The sequence below is a fragment of the Rhincodon typus genome, chromosome 21, assembly GCF_021869965.1.
Source record: "Rhincodon typus isolate 14 chromosome 21, sRhiTyp1.1, whole genome shotgun sequence".
Taxonomy (NCBI): domain Eukaryota; kingdom Metazoa; phylum Chordata; class Chondrichthyes; order Orectolobiformes; family Rhincodontidae; genus Rhincodon; species Rhincodon typus.
The window spans coordinates 37,345,149-37,365,742 of record NC_063352.1 but is presented as its reverse complement, the minus strand read 5'-3'; the positions used below and the strand labels follow the sequence as shown (position 1 = coordinate 37,365,742).

The 20,594-nt window shown below is 41.4% G+C and overlaps 1 protein-coding gene across 1 annotated transcript in view; it reads right to left on the bottom strand.

Moving 5' to 3' along the window:
* The window catches only part of LOC109934114 (cytochrome b-c1 complex subunit 2, mitochondrial), a 25,936-nt gene extending 5,342 nt beyond the window's left edge, over nt 1-20,594 (bottom strand). The window contains exons 1-9 of the mRNA XM_048609864.1: nt 20,462-20,594; nt 15,344-15,433; nt 11,736-11,885; nt 8,646-8,710; nt 7,475-7,531; nt 6,749-6,873; nt 2,634-2,731; nt 2,476-2,533; nt 1,809-1,904 (exon numbers count right to left, since the gene is read on the bottom strand). Of these exons, the coding sequence (XP_048465821.1) occupies nt 1,809-1,904; nt 2,476-2,533; nt 2,634-2,731; nt 6,749-6,873; nt 7,475-7,531; nt 8,646-8,710; nt 11,736-11,885; nt 15,344-15,433; nt 20,462-20,506 (784 nt within the window). The 5' untranslated portion in view covers nt 20,507-20,594. The remainder of the gene's footprint in view (nt 1-1,808; nt 1,905-2,475; nt 2,534-2,633; nt 2,732-6,748; nt 6,874-7,474; nt 7,532-8,645; nt 8,711-11,735; nt 11,886-15,343; nt 15,434-20,461) is intronic.

The window sequence follows — 20,594 nt, the reverse complement described above, 5'->3', positions numbered from 1 at the left end:
CCATCATTGAAGAAAAGGGAGAAATTGAGATCCGTTACTGGGGAGCAGAATAGCATTTATGAAGTACCTCTAACATAGTAAGGTGCTTCACAGGTTTTTACCAAACAAAATTTGACACCAAATTCCATTTGGAGATTTAATGTTTTAGCAACGATCTGTAGCTCGGGTTGTGGTTGGAGTTGTTGGTTGGCTCGCTGAGTTGACTGGTTTTCATGTAAACGTCTCATCTCCCTTCTAGGTGACATCTTCAGTGCTGTGTAGCCTCTGTTGAAGCACTACTGTTCTGTCATTACTAGATGTAATGGTGGAACGAACGAACGAACAACGGTGAATTCCTTACCAGCATGTACAGAAAGACTACACATAGGTGTCCATAAATATAGCTGTGTCAAGACTCTGTTTAAATGAGCAATAACTCACTGCAACATCCCAGAGTTGCGCAAAAACGAAGAGGAACATCTATACAAAGTTTTTGTAAACATGGTTATCCTAACAGCTTTGTCCGCTGATGCCTGGCAGACAAATAACACCAAGAAAACACGACACCCTAACACACTGGCTACCCTATCCTACATTAGAAACACATCAGAACTGACTACAAGACTCCTACGATCTCTTGCAATAAGGATAGCACATAAACCAACAGCCAAACTTTGCCAGTTACTCTCAAAATCGAAAGACCCCATACCCACAATAAGCAGGACAAACGTGATATATAAAATACCATGCAGCAACTGCGAGAAACACTTCATAGGACAGGAAACTCCCACCAGAATACATGAACACCAACTCGCAGCAAAACGACACGACCAACTCTCCATCGTTTCAACAGAAGGACATCAATTTAACTGGGACAAAGTTACAGTACTAGGACAAGCAAGACAAAGACAAGCACGAGAACTCCTGGAGGCCTGCTTTTCAACCACCGATGCAATAAACAAACATGTTGAAATAGACTCCATCTATATACCACTACAGTACAAAACCAGAAACAAGACTGCCCACCATGACAGACCGGACCATATAAATTCAGAGCGGGACAGAATAACATCATTTCAATGGAGGCTACATTGCATAAGGAGATATCAAGACAGGTCACCCAGAGCTCATAGAAAGAGATCAGTTTAAGGGAGGAGAGTGTGTGTGTTTAGAAGAAAAGTTTTAGGGCTTAAGGACCAAATGCTATAACAATATTAATACGACAGATTTTTTTTAAAATGTGAAGTTAGTTAATATTCTTCATGTAGGGATTCAACAGCCCAACTGAGACAAACTGGTGCAGAGACAATTTACCATATAGCCCAAAATACATGTAGTAAAATTACATGGTATTGTAGTTACCAGAGGGAAGATGTTCTGTCTGCTTTATTCACCTAAGGATGCAACTCCTGCATTTAATTATCAGAAAAGCAAACACCTTGATAAGACATTTTGAGGCACAAGAGGAAGCATCCCAGCATCTAAGCCAGAAGCTCCAATTTCGAGTCCCACACAGAAGGTACATTCATAATGTAGCCAAACAAATTGATTATCAACCTGCAGATTATTCCAACATGTCTATGGCTGGCAGCAAGAGTGGGAGACCCTCGTGGTCAGCCACACTTTACGCAGAGTTGTTATAACCTTTGGCTTCAAACTAGCAACCTGTTCCAGGAAAAATAAGAAAACATACTATGTCTTTTATGTCTTCAAGTTGAAGACCTTAAAATTGGCCATATACTCCAATTAGTTTCTTAGTAGGTACAGTATGCTGATATAGATATTAAACCCACACCATTTTACCTACATACATTAGTCACAAAGCTCACCTCCACGGAACTTAGCCGCCACACCAGCTGCACCAGTACCACTCCTCATGTTCAGGTAATGTTCACCCACTTGCTTCAATACTGTATGGTTCACACCTGTGAATAGAAAGAGAAGCAGTAATTTAAGCATGCTGGATGCACAATCCAAATGTATGGTAACCTAAAAAATGTCAAAACAGCTACTAGCATTAAAACAAAATGAAAGTAAAACACCTAGAGGCTGCTGGGATGGTATCCTGTGGAAAATAGATCTTAAATGATTTTGGTTACTTTTGATCTGGTCAAATAAATTGTAATTTAGCAGATCATTGTTATAATGATGAACATTTAGAAAAATACAACCTGATTATCTATCGTTTGAATTTTCTTTGGAGTGTGACAGAGTGTGCAGCCTCTGCAGAATTTAATGTAAACAACTGAGTGCTTTAACATACCAACGTGCTAAACTCAGATTTGAAAAATATACTAGTCTGTTTCTTAAAGGCTCAGCAGAAAGCACTAAAAGACTTGCATTTCTTTCACAATATCAGTCATTCCATAGCACTTCAAAGTCAATTAAGTATTTCAGAAAATGTAGTCAGGAACAGTAATTCAAAGAAGTCACCAAAAGACAAACACAAAAAAAAGGAACATGGAAAACTATAACTTATGCTAATATGGCACTTACCCACCCCTACAAGAGCCATCCTTCCACTTGTAAAATTGTTTTGTACAAATTCGTGCAGCTGTGGAGACATTGTGTCAAGTACGCATTAGAGATAAGCTTCAAAGATTCCTTTTAAAAGATTTTCTTTAGGTGGAGCTTGTGTTGTGTTTTGATCATACCTGGTCTGCTGTGTGCTGACCAACCATAAATCCAGGACAGTACAGGGGGTTGCTCAAGGCATTACGATAAGCAGCTGAATGCAGATTCTCCAGAACACCTATAAAAGAAAAATAATTCACAACCGCTTCCACAGTAAGAACACAGAATTGCTCATGAAGCAATCTAAATCAAGTATCATTTGACCCAATTGGTCTGGACCAGTGTCAATACTCTACATGGTCTTTTCCTCACTTCATTTCACACTATCAACATATCCTTCTGTTCTTTCCTTTCTCTTATAGTCAGAGTTACACAGCACAGAAACAGACTCTTTGGTCCAACAAGTCCATGCCGACCATGACCCCAAACTAAACCAGTCCCAGCTGCCTGCACTTGGCCCATATCCCTCCAAACCTTTCTTACTCATGTACTTATCCCAATGTTTTTTAAATGTTGTAACTGTACCTACATCCACCACTTCCTCTGGAAGTTCATTCCACACATGAACCAGTCTGTGTAAATAAGTTGCCCTCATGTCTTTCTCCGCTCACCTTAAAAATATGCCTCCTAGTCTTGAAATCCCCCACCCTAGGAAGAACATACCTTATTTGTACCCCTTATGTTTTTAAAAACCTCTACAAGGTCACCCCTCAACCTCCTACGCTCCAGTGAAAAAGTACCAGCCTCTCCCTGTAACTCAATGCTTTACACAGCTTCTCCTTAAAGTTATTCAACTTAACTATGAATGGCATAGTGGCTCAGTGCCAGGGACCCAGGTTCAATTCCACCCTAAGGCAGCTGTCTGTGTGGAGTTTGCACATTCTCCCAGTGTCCATGTGAGTTTCCACTGGTGCTCTGGTTTCCTCCCACAGTCCAAAGATGTACATTAGCCATGGAAAATGTAAGGTTACAGGGACGGGGACGGGGACGGGCAGTGTGGTCTGGGTTGGATGCTCTTCAGAGGGTTTGCTGTGGACTCAATGGGCCAAATGGCCTGTTTCCACACGAGGGATTCTATTAACTACCCCTGAAGGCAAAGTTTTACATTCCAAGTACAAAATATGGTTATTAACAACAAAAGTCTGAATTTCTGTGGCATGCCGGTTTAACATCAAATTAATAATGTCACTCTTCCATTGTTGCTAACTCAAAATCCTGGAATTGCCTAACCAGTGGTACTGTTGCCACATAGCCTGCAATAGTTCAAGTTTGCTTTTCCCCAAGGGCAACTAAGGGACAGGCAACAAATGTTAGCCTTACAGATGACTCCGACATCCCAAGAATTTAACAGCACAGAAGCACGCCATTCAGCCCATCACCTTTCCGCCAGATCTCTAAAAATAGATGTAAAAGCAGCCCCTGTGAGAAATCTCAAATGTTTTCATATTTTTGGAACTATAAACTGAAATGTAAACCGGACTGCTGTACCACTAAGGTTTTGCAACTTGAAAATCAAGCATTGCATATTGTTGAGCTGTGTAGTACAATGTTGCTTTTTGGAGGCAGTAAGAGGGAGAATTCAAGATTGCAACAACACCAAGAATCTTTCAAGTTCAGGAAATTCTACTACAGCAGCTCTCTATTGGTTAAGTTGCAAAGTATTTAAAAGCTGTAATTTTCAAGAGCAAGAGAGTGGAAGAAACATCCAGAAGCTGCAGATGGAACACATCATCGCTCTTTCTCCCTCTCCTTATGGGGAAAAGACCAAAAATGAAAGCCTCAAAGACAGAATTTAAAATTTAATCGCATTTTGGAACGTCAAGTACAGTGGAAATTATACAGTGAATGGCAGAACCCTTAGGAGTATTGATATGCAGACAAGTATGGGTGTGCAGGTCCACAAATCACTGAAGGTGGCAATGCAGGTAGACAAGGTAGTAACAAAGGCCTACGGCATGCTTGCCTTCATTGGAAGGGGCATTGAGTATAAAGATAGACAAGTTATGCTGCAGTTTTATAGAACATCAATTAGGCCACACTTCCTTTATTCATTCACGGGATGAGGGCTTCACTGGCTAGGCAGCATTTATTGCCCATCCCTAATTGCCCAGAGGGCAGTTAAGAGTCAACCACATTGCTGTGGGTCTGGAGTCACATGTAGTCCAGGCCAGGTAATGATTGCAGTTTCCTTCCCTAAAGGGCAGTAGTGAACCAGATGGGTTTTTCCAACAATCAGCAATGGATTTACAGTCATCATTAGATTCTTAACTCCAGATATTTATTGAGTTCAAATTCCAAAATTCGAACCCAGGTCCCCAGAATGTTATCTGGGTCTCTGGATTAACAGTCCAGTGATTATCACACTAGGCCATCGCCTCCCCTTCCTTTTTTTTTGGGAAATTTGGAATATTGTATACAGTTCTGGTCACCACACTACCAGAACTTTGGAGAGGGTACAGAAAAGATTTACCAGGATGTTGCCTGGTATGGGGGATTTTACCTGTGAATAAAGGTTGGCTAGACTGGGTTTGCTTTTACTGGAACGCAGGAGGTTGAGGGGGCGACCTAATAGAAGTTTATAAGATTGTGAATGGCATGGGTAGAATGGAAAGTATGAGGCTTGTTCCTGGGTTGGAGGGGTCAATTACTAGGGGACACAGGTTCAAGGTGTGAAGGAGGATGTTTAAAAGAGATGTGTGAGGCAAGTTTTTCACACAAAGGGTGGTGAGTGCCTGGAATGTGTTGCCAGAGGCAGTGGTGGAAGCAGACACAATAGCAACATTCAAGAAGCACCTGAATGAATATATGAATAGGAAGGGAATGGAGGGATACGGATCCTGTAAGTGAAGACAGTTTTAGTATGAACGGGCAACGTGTGGTGGCGCAGGCTTGGAGGGCCTGTTCCTGTGCGGTATTGTTCTTTGTTCTCGTCTTTGACAAGAAAAGACCCAAGTTCACCTGATTAACCATCAAACTGAAGAACGACCCTTCAGGCAACAGCCTATCATCACTGCAAAAATGAAAAGGACAGAGAGAAAAATAACTTTCCAGCTGGTGGTATGGACCTTTGATCTTTGGAATTTTCTTACCTTGTCTATTTTTTTTTCCATCCATTGTATAGATGTTAAACCAGTTGACCTTTTCCTTAATTGTGATTAAGAGGTATCAATGGGTTTGTGAAGGGGTATAGTCTAAGTTGCATAGATTAGAAATCCTATTTTTTTACTTAATTTAATTTTACGTGTGTTACAATGAACAGTTATTATTTTCTGACACCTCAAGAAACCGTGTGTGAATTGACTGCCACTCAGGAAAAGAAGAGTCAGGCAAATTGGTCATTTTGCAGTCCCGTTGCTATTTTATATACTTAAGTATTTTGTGGCTGTTTTTGGAACAGTGGGACAGTATTGTTGGCATGCTCTTTCCAGTTAACTCATAACACTTCAGAGAATATAGTTCACGGGGAGCAATGTAGTTGTATTGTAGGCGATTCAGAGGAAATTCACAAGATGGATTCCAGAGAAGAGAGGTTTGTTTTATCACAAGAGATTGAGCAGTTTAGACCTATAATCTCTAGAGTTTAGAAGATTGGAGGAGATATAGTTGAGGTATGGAAGATATTAAAGGGGTTGACAAAGTAGATGTAGAAAGGATGCTTCCTCATGTGGGGCAACCTAGAACAAAAGTTTTAGAATAAGGGATAGCAGACTTACAACAGAGGTGAGAAGAAATTACTTCTCTCAATGAGTCATGAATCTGTGGAATTCACTACCCTACAGTACAGTGGATGCTGGGACATTGAATAAATTTAAGGAGGAGATAGATTTGTTTTAAACAGTAATGAGTTGTACGATTATGGAGAGCAGGCAGGAAAGCGGAGGTGAGGTCAAGATGAGATCAGCCATGACTGTAACAAATGTGGAGCGAGCTCGAAAGTTTGAATTGCCTACTCCTGCTCCTAGTTCTTACGTGCTGGGAGGATAAGCTACGGAACTATGTTTAATGCCTCAATTTGCAAGGATCCTGACCCTTACTCGGCTGCCCAGACCTCACTAAACAATTCATTCAGCTGCCAACAAACACTGGCTCCAATGGTGATCTCAAAGCAGTTTTACAATGGGACTGATTTTCAAGTAACATCAGCTGCGGAGGCCAACTCTTTTAATATCTGCCCAACAGGTCTTTCAAATCTCACCTATTTGTGGATTCTGAAAGGCAACCGCTCTATCCAATTGCAGTCTTGAAGGGAGTTCCGAAAGTTCCCACGTCCTGAACTCCTGGGCAGCAGTAACATTGATCAGATACTCCATTACAGTGTCACTGAGGGGAGAAGTTCAGGGGTTACTTATCGACAGCAATTTGCATTCACATTTTTTTCTGCATAACGTGGGAAAATGTGCCAGTAAAGTCAGCCGGAGAAGGCGAAGATTAAAAAATGAAAATCAAGTATGGATGCCGAGTCAGAGGAAGGAATCGAGGTTATTACAGATCCATGTACAAATCTGTAGGTAATACTGTACTGTAAACTATCATTTACTACAAGAAGAGGCAGAAAGGATTTGTACCAGTTAGTACTATACAAACAGTCTGCTCAGTGCAAATATGATAATTATTTAACATCAATTGAGGATTTTGTTAAAATTTAGAGCAAAGCTAAACAAGTAGATACTAGTTTAATTAATAATTTTAAATTTAAGATTGTTAGACTTTTGTTAGATATGGGAATAAAAGAAGAGAACTGTGACAGGAAAACGGGGTTAAGTCACACAGCCATGATCTTAATGAATTGTGGAACAGGTTTGAAAGGCTGAATGGCCTCCTCCTGTTCCTGTGTGTTAACCAAGAATGATTTGCATAAAACCCCCAACTTTCAAAATATGCAAAAACCAGAGGCCACCTCTGAAACGTATGAAATACTCACACATAGTCGCGCATACATTCCACTGCATAGATCATGTTTTCCCTTGTAGACGTCACACTGCAATAGTAGAAATGGTTAATAATTTCAGGGTGTAACAGACTAAAGTCAGCTGCACTCAGAAAGGTCTTTGTAAACCCGCTTTAAAATGGTTCTAGCAAATAATCAACCCAATGCACATCAACACCAGAAAATTCAAATAATTAGGAGTGTAGAAAAATAGTCAGGATTAAAAAGTGGCATGTGTTTGTTTTCAACGAGACGCACATTGAATTTAAAGGTATTAAACTTGTCCTGCAATAAGATTTTCAGGAATTAAAAATTCATATCAAGCTGAGTGGATTTGGACGATTTTCATAAATTGGATGTTCGGTTCCAAAAACTGGGAGGTTGGGAGATACCCCCATGTTGCTGAAATGAAAGATTCTAGTGTGTGCAGTGTGAGATGACATTGCCCACTCTGAGCCAGTTCCCAGCAGAAAAAGATTTGTTACTATTTGTACTTAAACAGACAAGTTAATTTGAAAAGGCAATAAAAGCTGGTGCAGAAAAAAGTTCTGCAAATAGAACATACTGCTGGCAGTCACAGAGCACAGGATGGTTTTGTTCAGCACTTCACCCATGCAAAATCTGACGCTCAGAATAGAAAAGAATAATTTGTATTAACATAGTGTTTTGCACAACCTCAGGACATTGCAAAGTGATTTACTGCTGATTAAATATGTTTTGAAATGTAGTCACTGTTAATGAGAACAGGGCAACCAAACTGCATACAGAAGTCCCATAAACATCAATTAGATAATATGCTGTCTTTTATAGAAAGTAATATTGATTGAATGATAAATACTAATGAGAACTTCCCTGCTCTTCTTTGAATAGTGTTATGCAAATCTTTTATGTCCAACTCATATGGGGCCTCAGTCAATGTCCTACCCAAAAGACTGTGCCTCTGACAATCCAGCATTGTCTTACAGCTGTACTGGGAATGTCAGCCAGCAGTATGTGCTCAACTCTCTGGACCGTGACTTGAATTTATAATTTCTGGACTTAGAGGCAAGAATGTTACGCACACAGCTAGGACTACCTGCTTTTGAGACTGTGGGGGACGGTGATCCATTCCTGATCATCATAGTGATTACACATTAAGCAGAAAATGTAAAATAAGTACACTTACCTCAGACTGCCTCCAACAGCTTCTATGCCACGGGTTATTCTGAATGACGAGGCTCCCTTTGTCGTCTGTAAAACAGAACAAACTTTTGTTAAAACTGAGATAATGGTTTCTAACAGAGTTCTGCATTCTAAAAAACAGAAATATTCAAAATTTGTATATTTTAAAGTGGTTTCAACATTAATTTCTATTAAAAGAACATTAGGAGATGCAACCAAGGCAACTGGACAATTCAGTGTGACCAGTGAAATTATCCTTTACTGGGGAACAACAGACAGCAACAATGTGCTAATGTAGAGGGTGATGCGTTGCCATATCTATGCTTCAAGGCAGAAATAAGTATTTTGAGAAGTTAACTAACGTATCCTGATTTCAAATTATATTGTTGCCTGAGAATATGTCCCTCTTTCTCTGTGTTACGATAGGTAGAAACTTAATTTTAGTTTGTTAATGGCACTGACAGAAAACGAGCCAGGAATCCAGCTCTTGATGGCATCCCAGTAACTTCTGCTCGCGATCAATAGCCAGTGATTCTCGCTGGAGAGTTTGCACATATGAACAGCTACAATCAGACTTTGTTGTTGCCATGATGTGGCGGTGGTTAGCCAAAGTGAGAAGTCACATGACACCAGGTTACAGTCCAACAGGTTTATTTGGAATCACACAAGCCCTTCGTCAGGTGCAGTAAGAGAGCAGGGCACACAGACAGAGTTTATTGGCAGATACATCAAGGGCAGAGAGATCAAAATATCATACAACTGGTGTGAATGGAGTGTCAGATGGTAAGTCTCTGCAGGTTACTAAACATGTAACACAGCGTGTAAAGTGTTTATAAAGTTAATGTCAGTGCTGTGCTATCATCATAATCAGGGAGAGACTAGGAAGATGACATCTCAGGTCAACTGAATTATAGGTGTGAGGCTTTGTTCAGAATCTGTCTCAGAGTTTTAACCTGGAATAAGGCTGATTTTATTCCGAAAACTGGAATTTATAAGATGTCACACTGACTGACTGTCTGTGACTACAAATTGTGTTTTATTGAACAAAATAGAATGTATGTGCAAATAAACAAATGTTTTGGATGAAATGATTCACCCTATAGATTTATATACTTGCGTGAGAGCGAGCATGTGTCAAGACTGTACAAACCAATTAAGGTAGAGCGATCATAATTTATCAATTTGTCAAAACAGGAAAGTAAGGAAGATTATACAGATACAGTGGTGATTATACAGTGGTGGGATCACCTGTAGTGCAACATGAATCCAAGATCACGGTTGAGGGTGTCTTCATGGGTACGAAACTTGGCTATCAGTTTCTGCTCGGCAGTTCTGCGTTGTGTATCATGGGAGTCTGCCTTGGAGGATGCTTACCCAAAGATCGGAGGCTGAATGTCCTTGACCACGGAAGTGTTCCCCGATCGAGAGGGTATTTTCTGATCTGGCAATTGTTGCACGGTGTCCATTCATCCATTGTCGTAGCATCTGCATGGTCTCGCCAATATACCATGCCTTAGGGCATCCTTGCCTGCAGTGTATGAGATACGCAACAGTGACTGAGTCACGAGTATCTGCCGTCAATGTGTTCCCACATGCGATGGTAGTATCCGAGTCAATGATCTGATATGTCTTGCAGAGGTTGCCATGCCGGGGTTGTGTGGTGTTGTGGTCGATGTTGTCCTGAAGGGTGGGTTGTTTGCAGTCAATAATGGTCTGTTTGAGGTTTGGTAGTTGTTTGAAGGTGAGAAGTGGAGGTGTAGGGAAGATTTTGGCGAGATGCTCATCACATGGATGACGTGTTGAAAGCTCAAAGAACATGGTGTAGATTCTCTGCTCCAGGGAAGTACTGGATGACAACGTGTACTCTATCAGTCTTATTAAGTGTCTGTCTTCTGAGGAGGTCTTTGCAGTTTATCGCTGTTGCACGTTGGAACTGGTGATCGATGAGTTAAGCATCATATCCTGTTCTTATGAGGACGTCTTTCAAAACCTTCAGGGATCTGTCACATTCCTCCTCATCTCAGCGGACACTCTCTGTCTCTCCATCTCCCCCCCACCCCACACGCACACACACTCTCTCTCCCTTTCTCCCCCAGCCTCCCGCATGCATGCACACTCACTTTCTCCCTCTCACCCTCCCCCAGCCCTCCCGCACACACTCACTCTCTTTCCCTCCCCCAACACACACACGCGATATATAAATAAATCTATGGGTGAATCATTTCATCCAAGATGTTTGTTTATTTGCAGATATATTCTATTTGTTCACAAAACGCACAATTTGTAGTCACAGTTAGTGTGGTATCTTATAAATTCCAGCTTTTGGAATAAAACCAGCCTGATTCCAGCTTAAAACTCCGAGACAGATTCTGGACAAAGCCTCACACCTACAATTCAGTGTCTGACCTGAGATGTCACCTTTTGTATATTCCTGTGGCTCTGTGTGATTGTCATGACAACACAGCACTGACACTGACTTTATAAACACTTTACACACCATCTAACACTCTTGGTCACCTGCAGAGACTTATCATCTGACACTCCACTCACACCAGTTGTATGATCTTTTGATCTCTCTGCCGATAAACTCTGTATCTGTGTGCCCTGCTCTCTCATTGCACCCCGAAAGCGAGAGATTCCAAATGAACCTGTTAGACTATAAACTGGTGTCATGTGACTTCTGACCTTATTGTTGCCAAACTAAGCATCTAGCAACATACACTATCCCGAATCACATTCTAAGAGATAGCCACTAAGGTGATAAGCCAGAGATCTGTCAGCACCAGTGGAATCATTTCCCAGCAAGTATAAGGTATCATGTAGAGAAAGAGAGAAAGACGGAAAACAGATGTGTAAACTTGGGGTGAAGTGAATGTGCCCTTGGGACATCAAGGAACAGGCTTTATCCACTCAAATGTAACTGTGAACAATTCAGTTCAATTAGATCATTTAAAACAATCTACACACGGAGGATGGTGAGAACAATTACAATTTATCTTCAATTTAAAATAAAGCAAGAAAGAAATGCTGAAATAGTGTTGCAATGGTAAAGAATTATTTAAAGTGCTAAGATTTCCATTAAAATGTTACTTACCAGGTTTGCTGCCAGGCGAAGGGCATGAGTGATGCCCAAGTTACTGGCACTCTCATACCTGCTTCCTGCCTTTATAAATACTCCAATCTTTGAGGTCGGTGAGTAATTCTCCAGAGAGGCAATTACTAATCCATTTGGCAATTTAGATACCTGTAGAAGAAAAATTGCGTTCCTTCAAAGAATTGATCATCATATGATTTTAGCAAATTAAACAATTTAAATTTAAAGTACAGACCTTCTATCTAAAGTCCTTTGGTCACACTTTTATCTCAACAAGTTGCCTCCTTAAGCTAGGATTGAATGCCCTCATAAACAGGTCCTGGTGCCTTGATAGTCTGAACCACTAGGTGGTATTGTAGTCTCATTTTAATCTCATAACAGTCACAAAGTGAAAGTAAAGTCACCATCCTCAGAGGATTGCTCTCTCATCAGAAAGAGACAACTAGCAGTGAGTCACCATGTCTCAGGTGAGGGGCAAAGTTGAGAAGACTGGATTTTAGGGTGAGTTAGCTCAATTGGCTACACAGCTAGTTTGCAAAGCAGCATGACATCAACAGCACAGGTTCAATTCCCCTACGCAGTAATTACATGTACAATGTATTCAGTCAAGTTTATTAATTGGACAGTGCATTGAACATCGATCTCAAGGGATTATCTCAAGATAATAGCTGGCTGACATCTTAGGATAATATTGAGGGACTATCAAACCATTGGAAATCCTGTCCTTTTGATTACACAAAGGCCCTAATTACCAGTTCAAAAAAGAACTGGGAAGTTTCCCAAAGGCCTAACCAATCATCATTATCAACAAACAGAACATCTGATCATTCATTTCAATGCTGTTTGTGGGACTTTATTGTGCACAAATTGCTTATTATGTTTTCTTACATTACAACAGCAACTACAGTTCAAAGGAAATTCACGCTTGGTCAACTTGAAAACATGAAAAGTGCATTTAAATAATCAAGACTGGTAGATAATGCCTTTGTAACAAAACAAAGAACTGTAGATGCTGGAGATCTGAAAAAAACAGAAATTACTGGTGAAATTCAGGAGGTCTGGCAGCATCTGTGGTTAAAAGTTAATGACGTTGTCTTTGTGTTGAACCTCAGGAGATGGGAGAGATAGTAAATGAATATTTTGCATCAATTTTTACTGTGGAGAAAGAAACGGAGGCTAGAACGCGCAGGAAAATAAATATTGATGTTTTGAAAACAGTTCATACTACAGAAAAGGAAGTACTGGAAGTTTTAATCTCTAAGACCTGATCAAGTCCATCCCAGGACATTGTGGGAAATTGGGGAGGAAATTGCAGGGCCCCTAGAAGAAATATTTGCATCATCTATAGCCACGGGTGAGATGCCAGAGGACTGGTGTGTGGTTAATGTTGTGCCTTTATTTAAGAAAGGCTGTATGGAGAAGCCTGGGAACAATAGACCTATAGAACTATACAGTCTGAATTGATGATGGGTAAGTTGTTGGAAGTGATTCTGAAAGATAGGACTTACACGTATTTGGAGAGGCAAGGAATGGTTAGGGATAGTCAGCATGGTTTTGTGTGAGGGAAACCAAATCTCACAAAGGTCTTGACTGAGTTTTTTGAGGAAGTAACCAAAAAGATTGATGAGGGCAGAGCAGCTGACATTGTTTGCTGGACTTTAGTAAAGCCTTTGACAAAGTTCTGCATGGTAGGCCAATCAGTAAAGTTAAATTACACGGGATTCAGGCTGAGCTTGCCAGTTGGATACAAAATTGGCTTGATGGTAGGAGACAAACCATGGTGGTTGAGGGTTGTTTTTTGGACTGGAGGCCTATGAACAGCAGTGTTCCACAGGGATTGGTGCTGGGTTCTCTTTTGTTTGTCATTTATATAAGTGATTTGGATGAAAATATAGGCATGGTTAGTAATTTTACAATGCACCAAAATTGGTGTAGTGGACAGTGAAGATTATCTATTGTCTATGGGTCAATTGGGTCAATGGGTTAAGGAGTGGCAGATGGAGTTTAATTTGGATAAATGCAAGGTGTTATATTTTGGTAAAAGCAAAAAAGGGCAAGACTTATATAATTAATGGTTAAGGCTCTGGCTAGTGTAGAACAGAGACACTTAGGGGCTCGGGTACATCATTCTTTGAAATTTGCATCACAAGACGACAGGATGGTCAAGAAGGCATTTAGCATGTTTGCCTTCATTGCTCAGACCTTTGAGTATAGGAGTTGGAACGTCATGTTGAGGTTGTATAGGATGTTAGTGAGGCCTCTTCTGGAGCACTGCATGCAGTTCTGGTCGCCCTGTTATAGGAAGGATATTATTAAGCTGGAGAGAGCTCAGGGAAGATTTACCAGGATGTTGACAGGTATGTAGGGTTTGAGTTATAAAAAATACACTGGATAGACCGGGACTTCTTTCACTGGAGCGTAGGAGGTTGAGGGGTTACCTTACAAAGGTTTATAAATCATAAGGGGCAGAAAAAAGTTGATTAGCACCTTTTTCCCTAAGGTGGGAAGTTCAAAACTAGGGGGCATAATTTTAAGGTGAGAGGAGAAAGATTTTTAAAAAGGACACAAGAGGTGACTGTTTTTTTTAAACACAGTGCGGTTAGTGTATGGAATGAACTGCCAGAGGACGTGGATGCCAGTACAGTTACAACATTTAAAAGACATTTAGATAAGGATATGAGTAGGAATGGTTCGGAGGGATATGGGCCAAAAGCAGGTTGGTGGGACTAGTTTAGCTTGGTAACATGGTCGGTGTGGACTAGTTGGACCACGGGGTCTGTTTCCATGCTGGATGACGCTATGAGAAAGTAGCATTAACGTTTCGAGTGTGATGACTCTTCATCTGCCAGACCTGCTGATTTTGCCATGTTGTTGTAGATAGTGTCTTTGTCAGCCCAGCTGAAAGTATTTCTAATGCTTTCGGCCAACTGCGTAGCCATATGTCATCGCTCTCTCTCTCTATTCGCCACCCACTCACCCTCCAACCACCACCACCACAATTTCCTGTGTTCATGCTCTCTGGTATTTTGCCTCAGTGGTCAATCATCATACACAAATCGACGACAGTAAAGAGCTGAAAAGCACAGTTACGTCCCTGACCCCATCTGACTAAAGTCAGCTGACTCAGCACTGATTAAGAATCAAACCTGAGAATTTCTGATTTAGAGAGTCAGTTATTTGCTGGATCAATGAACCAGTCCCAAAGTATCTTTTCTGAAGAAGGGTCTAGGCCCGAAACATCAGCCTTTCTGCTCCTCTGATGCTGCTTGGCCTGCTGTGTTCATCCAGCTCTACACCTTGTTATCCCAAAGTATCTTAGATTTGTTTTACTTCTGTGCCTTGTGAATGGCAATTAAGAGAGCAGGAAGTGTTCAAGTCCTGCAAATATTCTTAAATACCATATTAAACACACGTAACAGAGGAAGTGCAGACAACCTGCAACCTCAATGTCCTGCAGCACACTGTTTGATTACCGGACACCTCCGTGGACATTATCTGCAAGTAATCTTCTCAAAGGGTCATAAAGCCTTGATGCCAAAGAAAGGTTTTTCAAAAAAATGATCAAGGTGAAATCACACTTCTGACAAAGACTATAGTTGTTCACTGACCTGCAATTCCTGTGCTGGAAGGTGTTGTTTCTCTGCAGATGCTGTGAACTCATGCTTAGCCGCAACTTTGGGCGAATAAAGCCTCTTCGCCTGAAATCAAAAATTCACACGAATGTCAACAATCAATTGAAATGTTTCAGAAAGATTGATGCATCTCTCCTGGATACCTCAGGGAAGCTGGTTTGCAACATTTCACATTTCATGTTTAGAAGATAATTCCTACTCCAAATCTGTTCTTTTATTGATTATTATCTATGATAAACTTCTACAAAAGAAAAATATTATAGATGCTGTGATAAAAATAAAAATTGTGAATACTCAATAGATCTGGCAGCATCTGTGGAAAGAGAAGGAACCAATATTTTAGGTCAATGACCTTCCTTTGGCCTTACATACCATTCCTTTTATCATTTAATCTCCAATTTAAAGTGTCTTCCACTTTATCTCATGCCTTCCTTTCAGTTCTTCCCACCCCTTCTCTACCTCTAAACACACCTAGAACCCATTGCATTTCTAACTCTTTCCAATTCTGGCGAAAGTCCATTGACCTGAATCATTCCTTTCTCCACAGGTGCTGTCTGACCTGGTCAGTGTTTCCAGCTTATTCAGTTTTTTTACTTAGAGTCATAGAGATGTACAGCACAGAAAAAGACATTTTGGTCCAACTTGTCCACGCCAGCCAGATATCTTAAACTGATCTAGTTCCATTTGCCAGCATTTGACACATATCCCTCTGAACCTTTGCTATTCACGTACACATCCAGATGTCTTTTAAACGTTGTGAATATAGGCACCTCCAACACCACCTCTGGCAGCTCGTTCCATTCACACACCACCCGCTGCGTGAAAAAGTTGCCCTTCAGGTCCTTTTTAAATCTCTTCCCTCTCACATTAAACCTAAGCCCTCTACCCTCTTTTTGGATTCCCTGGGAACCCTGTTACCCTGCGAAAAAGACACTGGCTATTCACCCTATCCATACTCCTCATGATTTTATAATTCTCCCTAAGGTCACCCCTCAGCCTCCGACACTCCAGGCAAAAAAAGCCCCAGCATATTCAGCCTTTCCCAATGACTCAAACCCTCCAATCTCAGCAACATCCTTGTAAATCTTTTCTGAACCCTTTCATAGTTTAACAACATCCTTCCTACAGCAAGGAGACCAGAAATGAACACAGCATTCTAAAAGTTGCTTAATTTTATAGATAGCATAAAATATAGATTGCATAAACTATTATTCAAAAGAACTCAGTCATTCCTCTTCAGCTTAGCCTACATGTCCTGGCCCATACTGGATGATGAGTGATCATCTGTTCAACTGTCCGTCTGAATAACAGATGACGAGGGATAGCTCTTATCCATCTGACCCTCCTCAATTCCCCTCTGCAGTGCAGACCTCATCAGAAGAACTCAATGTAATGCACACCATCACTCCAAGGCTGAGGGAATCATGGATAGCATGTTCAGCAAGTTGGTCACACTGCAGATAAAAATTACTAAGGAAGATAGGGAATGGGTGACCAACAGACAGAGGAAGTGTAGGAAGGTAGTGCAGGAGAGAAATTTAAAATTCAGCAGAGGAGGACAAAGGGTTTAACTCAGAAAGGGAAAATAGAATATGAAAGTAATCTTGTGGAAAACATAAAAACTGACTGCAGAAGCTTCTATAGAAATGTGACGAGAAAAAGACTGGTGAAGACAATGTAGGTCCCTTGCAGTTAGAATCAGGTGAATTCATAATGGACAACAAAGAGATGGCAGAACAGTTGAACAAATACTTTGGATCCGTCTTCACTAAGGAGGACACAAAGAACATTCCCGAAATGCTAGGGGACAGCGGGTCAAGCATGAAGGAGGAACTGAAGGAAATCCTTGTAGTCAGGAAATGGTATTGAGGAAATTGATGGGGTTAAACCTTGATATGTCTCCAGGGCCTGATGCTCTGCATCCCATAGAACTTAAGGAAGTGGTGCTACTGGACGTATCAATGACGATTTTCGAGCATTCTGTAGACTCTGGGAGAGTTCCAATGGACTGAAGGATAGCTAATGTAACCCCCCCCCCCTCTTTAAAAAAGGAGGGAGAGTGAAAATGGAGAATTATAGACAGGTTAGCCTGACATCGGTGGTGGTAAAATGCTGGAGTCAATTATTAAGGATGAAATAACTGAGCATTTGGAAAGCAGCGATAGAATTGGTCCTAGTCAGCATGGATTCACTAAATGGAAATCATGCTTGACAAATCTTACAGAATTTTTTGAGGATGTAACCAGTAGAGTGAACAAGGATGAATCAATAGATGTTGAATCTCTGGACTTTCAAAAGGCTTTTGACAAGGTTCCACACAAGAGATTAGCAGGCAAAATTAATGCTCAGTATCGGAGGTAATGTATTGTCATGGATTGAGAACTGGTTGACAGACAGGAAGCAGAGAGTTAGAATAAATGGATCCTTTTCAGAGTGGCAGGCAGTGATGAGTGGGGTGCCACAATGCTCAGTGCCGAGACCCCAGCTGTTCACAATATACATTAACAATTTGGATGAAGGAATTGAATACAGTATCTCCAAATGTGCAGATGACACTAAGCTGCGAGGAGGATGTTAAGAAGCTGCAGGGTGACTTGGACAGAACGGCCGAGTGGATAAATACTTGCCAAATGCAGTATAATGTGGATAAATGTGAGTTATCCACTTTGGTTGCAAAAACAAGGCAGCAGATTTTCTGATTGCAGCAGTTTAGGACAAGCTGAGGTGCAATGAGACCTGGGTGTCATGGTGGAACAGTCGCTGAAGGTACAACAGGTGGTGAGGAAAGCTAATGGCGTGCTGGCCTTCATAGCGATAGGATACGAGTATTGGAGTAAAGATGTTTTGCTGCAGTTATTTAAGGCCTTGGTGAGACCACGCCTTGAGTATTGTGTGCAGTTTTGGTCTCCTAGTCTGAGGAAGGTCATTCTTGCTATTGAGGGAGTCCAGCAAAGGTTCACCAAACTGATTCCCAGGATGGCAGGACTGACATACGAGGAAAGACTGGATTGACTGGGCTTGTGTTCGCTGGAATTTAGAAGGGGGGTATCTCATAGTGACATATAAAGTCCTGATGGGACTGGACAGGCTAGATGTGGGAAGAACGTTCCTGATGCTGGGGAAGTCCAGAACTATGGGTTACAGTCTAAGAATCAGCAGTAAGCCATTCAGGACTGAGATGAGGAAGAATTTCTTCACTCAGAGTTGTGAACCTCTGCAATTCTCTTCCACAAGCTGCTGGTGGGGTCAGTTCATTAGATATATTCAGGAGGGAGGTGGATGTGGCTCTTGCGGCTAAAGGGGCTCAGGGGCATGGGGAGAGGGTGAAAATGGGATACCGAGATGGCAGAAGGATCTGGATCTCCTGGTACTTAAATCACAAAGTCAGTATGCAGTTACATTAGTTTCCCGAGCACTTTTTCTCTCGTGATAGTTACTGTGTTTATCTCCTCTCCACCTTTGGCCCCTTGATTTAGTATTTTTGAAATGTTATTAGTGTCTTGTACCATCAAGACTGATGCAAAATACTCATCCAATTCCTCTTAAACTTTTTGGTTATCCATTTTTCCCCATTTTCTAAGTGGCCTATGTTTACTTTTGCCTCAAGTTTCCTTTTTATACAAGTAAGCAATCCCTCACTGCCTGTTTCTATATTACTTGCTAATCCACTTACCTGCACATCTCTGGATACTACAGGACAATTTAGCATGGCAAAACCACCTGACCTGCACATCTTTGGACTGTGGGAAGAAATTGGACAATCAGGTGGAAACCCACAGATGCGGGGAGAGCATGCAAACTCCACACAGAGAGTGGCACAAGGCTGGAATCAAACCCAAGTCCCTGGCATTTGAGGCAGCAGTGCTAAGCACAATGCCACCATGCCACTCCTGACTTGTGCCTTGTAGTTGGTGGACAGACATTGGCAGACGTAAAGTGAATTACTGACGGCAGACTTGGCTCAGTAGCAAAGTATTTATATAGCTCAGCCAGTTCAGTTTCTGGTCAATGATAATGTCATTGAATCTCAGTGGGAGATGACTATTGCCCAGCACTTGTATGGCAAAAACTTAACTTGCCACTTATTAGCCCAAACTTGAATGTTGTCTAGGTCTTGCTGTACATGGACACAACTTGCTTCAGTATCTGAGGAGTTGCAAATAGTGCAGAACATTGTTCCAATCATCGGCAAATATCCCCACTTCTGACCTTATGATGGAGGGAAGTTTAGAGATGAAGCAGCAGCAGCAGCAGATGGTCAGACCTCAGATACTTGAGGTGCAGCTACAATGATGAGATGAAGATGATAACCATAGCAATTTTTCTTGGTGTTAGGCATGACTCCAAACAGTGGAGAGATTCCATCCCCTCCCCCTCCACCCTAACAACTGAATCTAGTTTTTGTAGTGCTCCCTAATACCACAAGCAAATGTTACCTTGATGTCAAGGGCAATTGCTCTCACCTTAATAACTAAATTTTTAAATGAAGAAACCCAGTTTAACAAAGACATATAAAGATGGTTGGACAATTTTGGTGAAAGTAGAATTCCACTTGCCATTTCAAAATTATTGTTACTGAAATAGAAATACAAAATTCGAGATCCTGACAGATGTATTGTGCAGCTGGTACTATATCAAAATAACCTTCGCAATGTCAAATCCCTACATAGGTATTGTCTGTATTTCGTGATTTTGAATATAGAACAATGACATTTTTAAGTAAACACAATTTGCAGAATATATCATGGAATGGGAAGATACAGTGTTTCTGATTGCTTCAACCGAACAGGCAGGTTGGTGTCTCACGTCTAGCCAGCGGATGACCTTCAGCAACCTCCCAGACCCAGCCTCACACAGTAGCTTCCCCGGTGTCCGGGTTCCAGTCGGACTAGATGAAAAGGTCGATATCGGTTTGGGACTGAGTCTACACGGAGTAGGCGCTGAAGCACCGAAGGGCCACTACAACCCAAAAAGCGGCCTGCACCGTATCGGGCTGACTAGTAATTTACCGTCTGCGGTTCGAGAGACACGGAGCCGAGTACTTCTCGAATAAATAATCTGTTCCTTGGTGAAAATACGAATGGAGACACTTACGACAAGATTGGCGAGTGTAGAATTCACCTTCCTCACCGACCTCATTATCTCCGCCTTAGCTCTGACCCCTCAGAATATGGTGGCTCACCGGCTACCAGACCTGTGACCTACACAATATGGCGGACCATCAGCG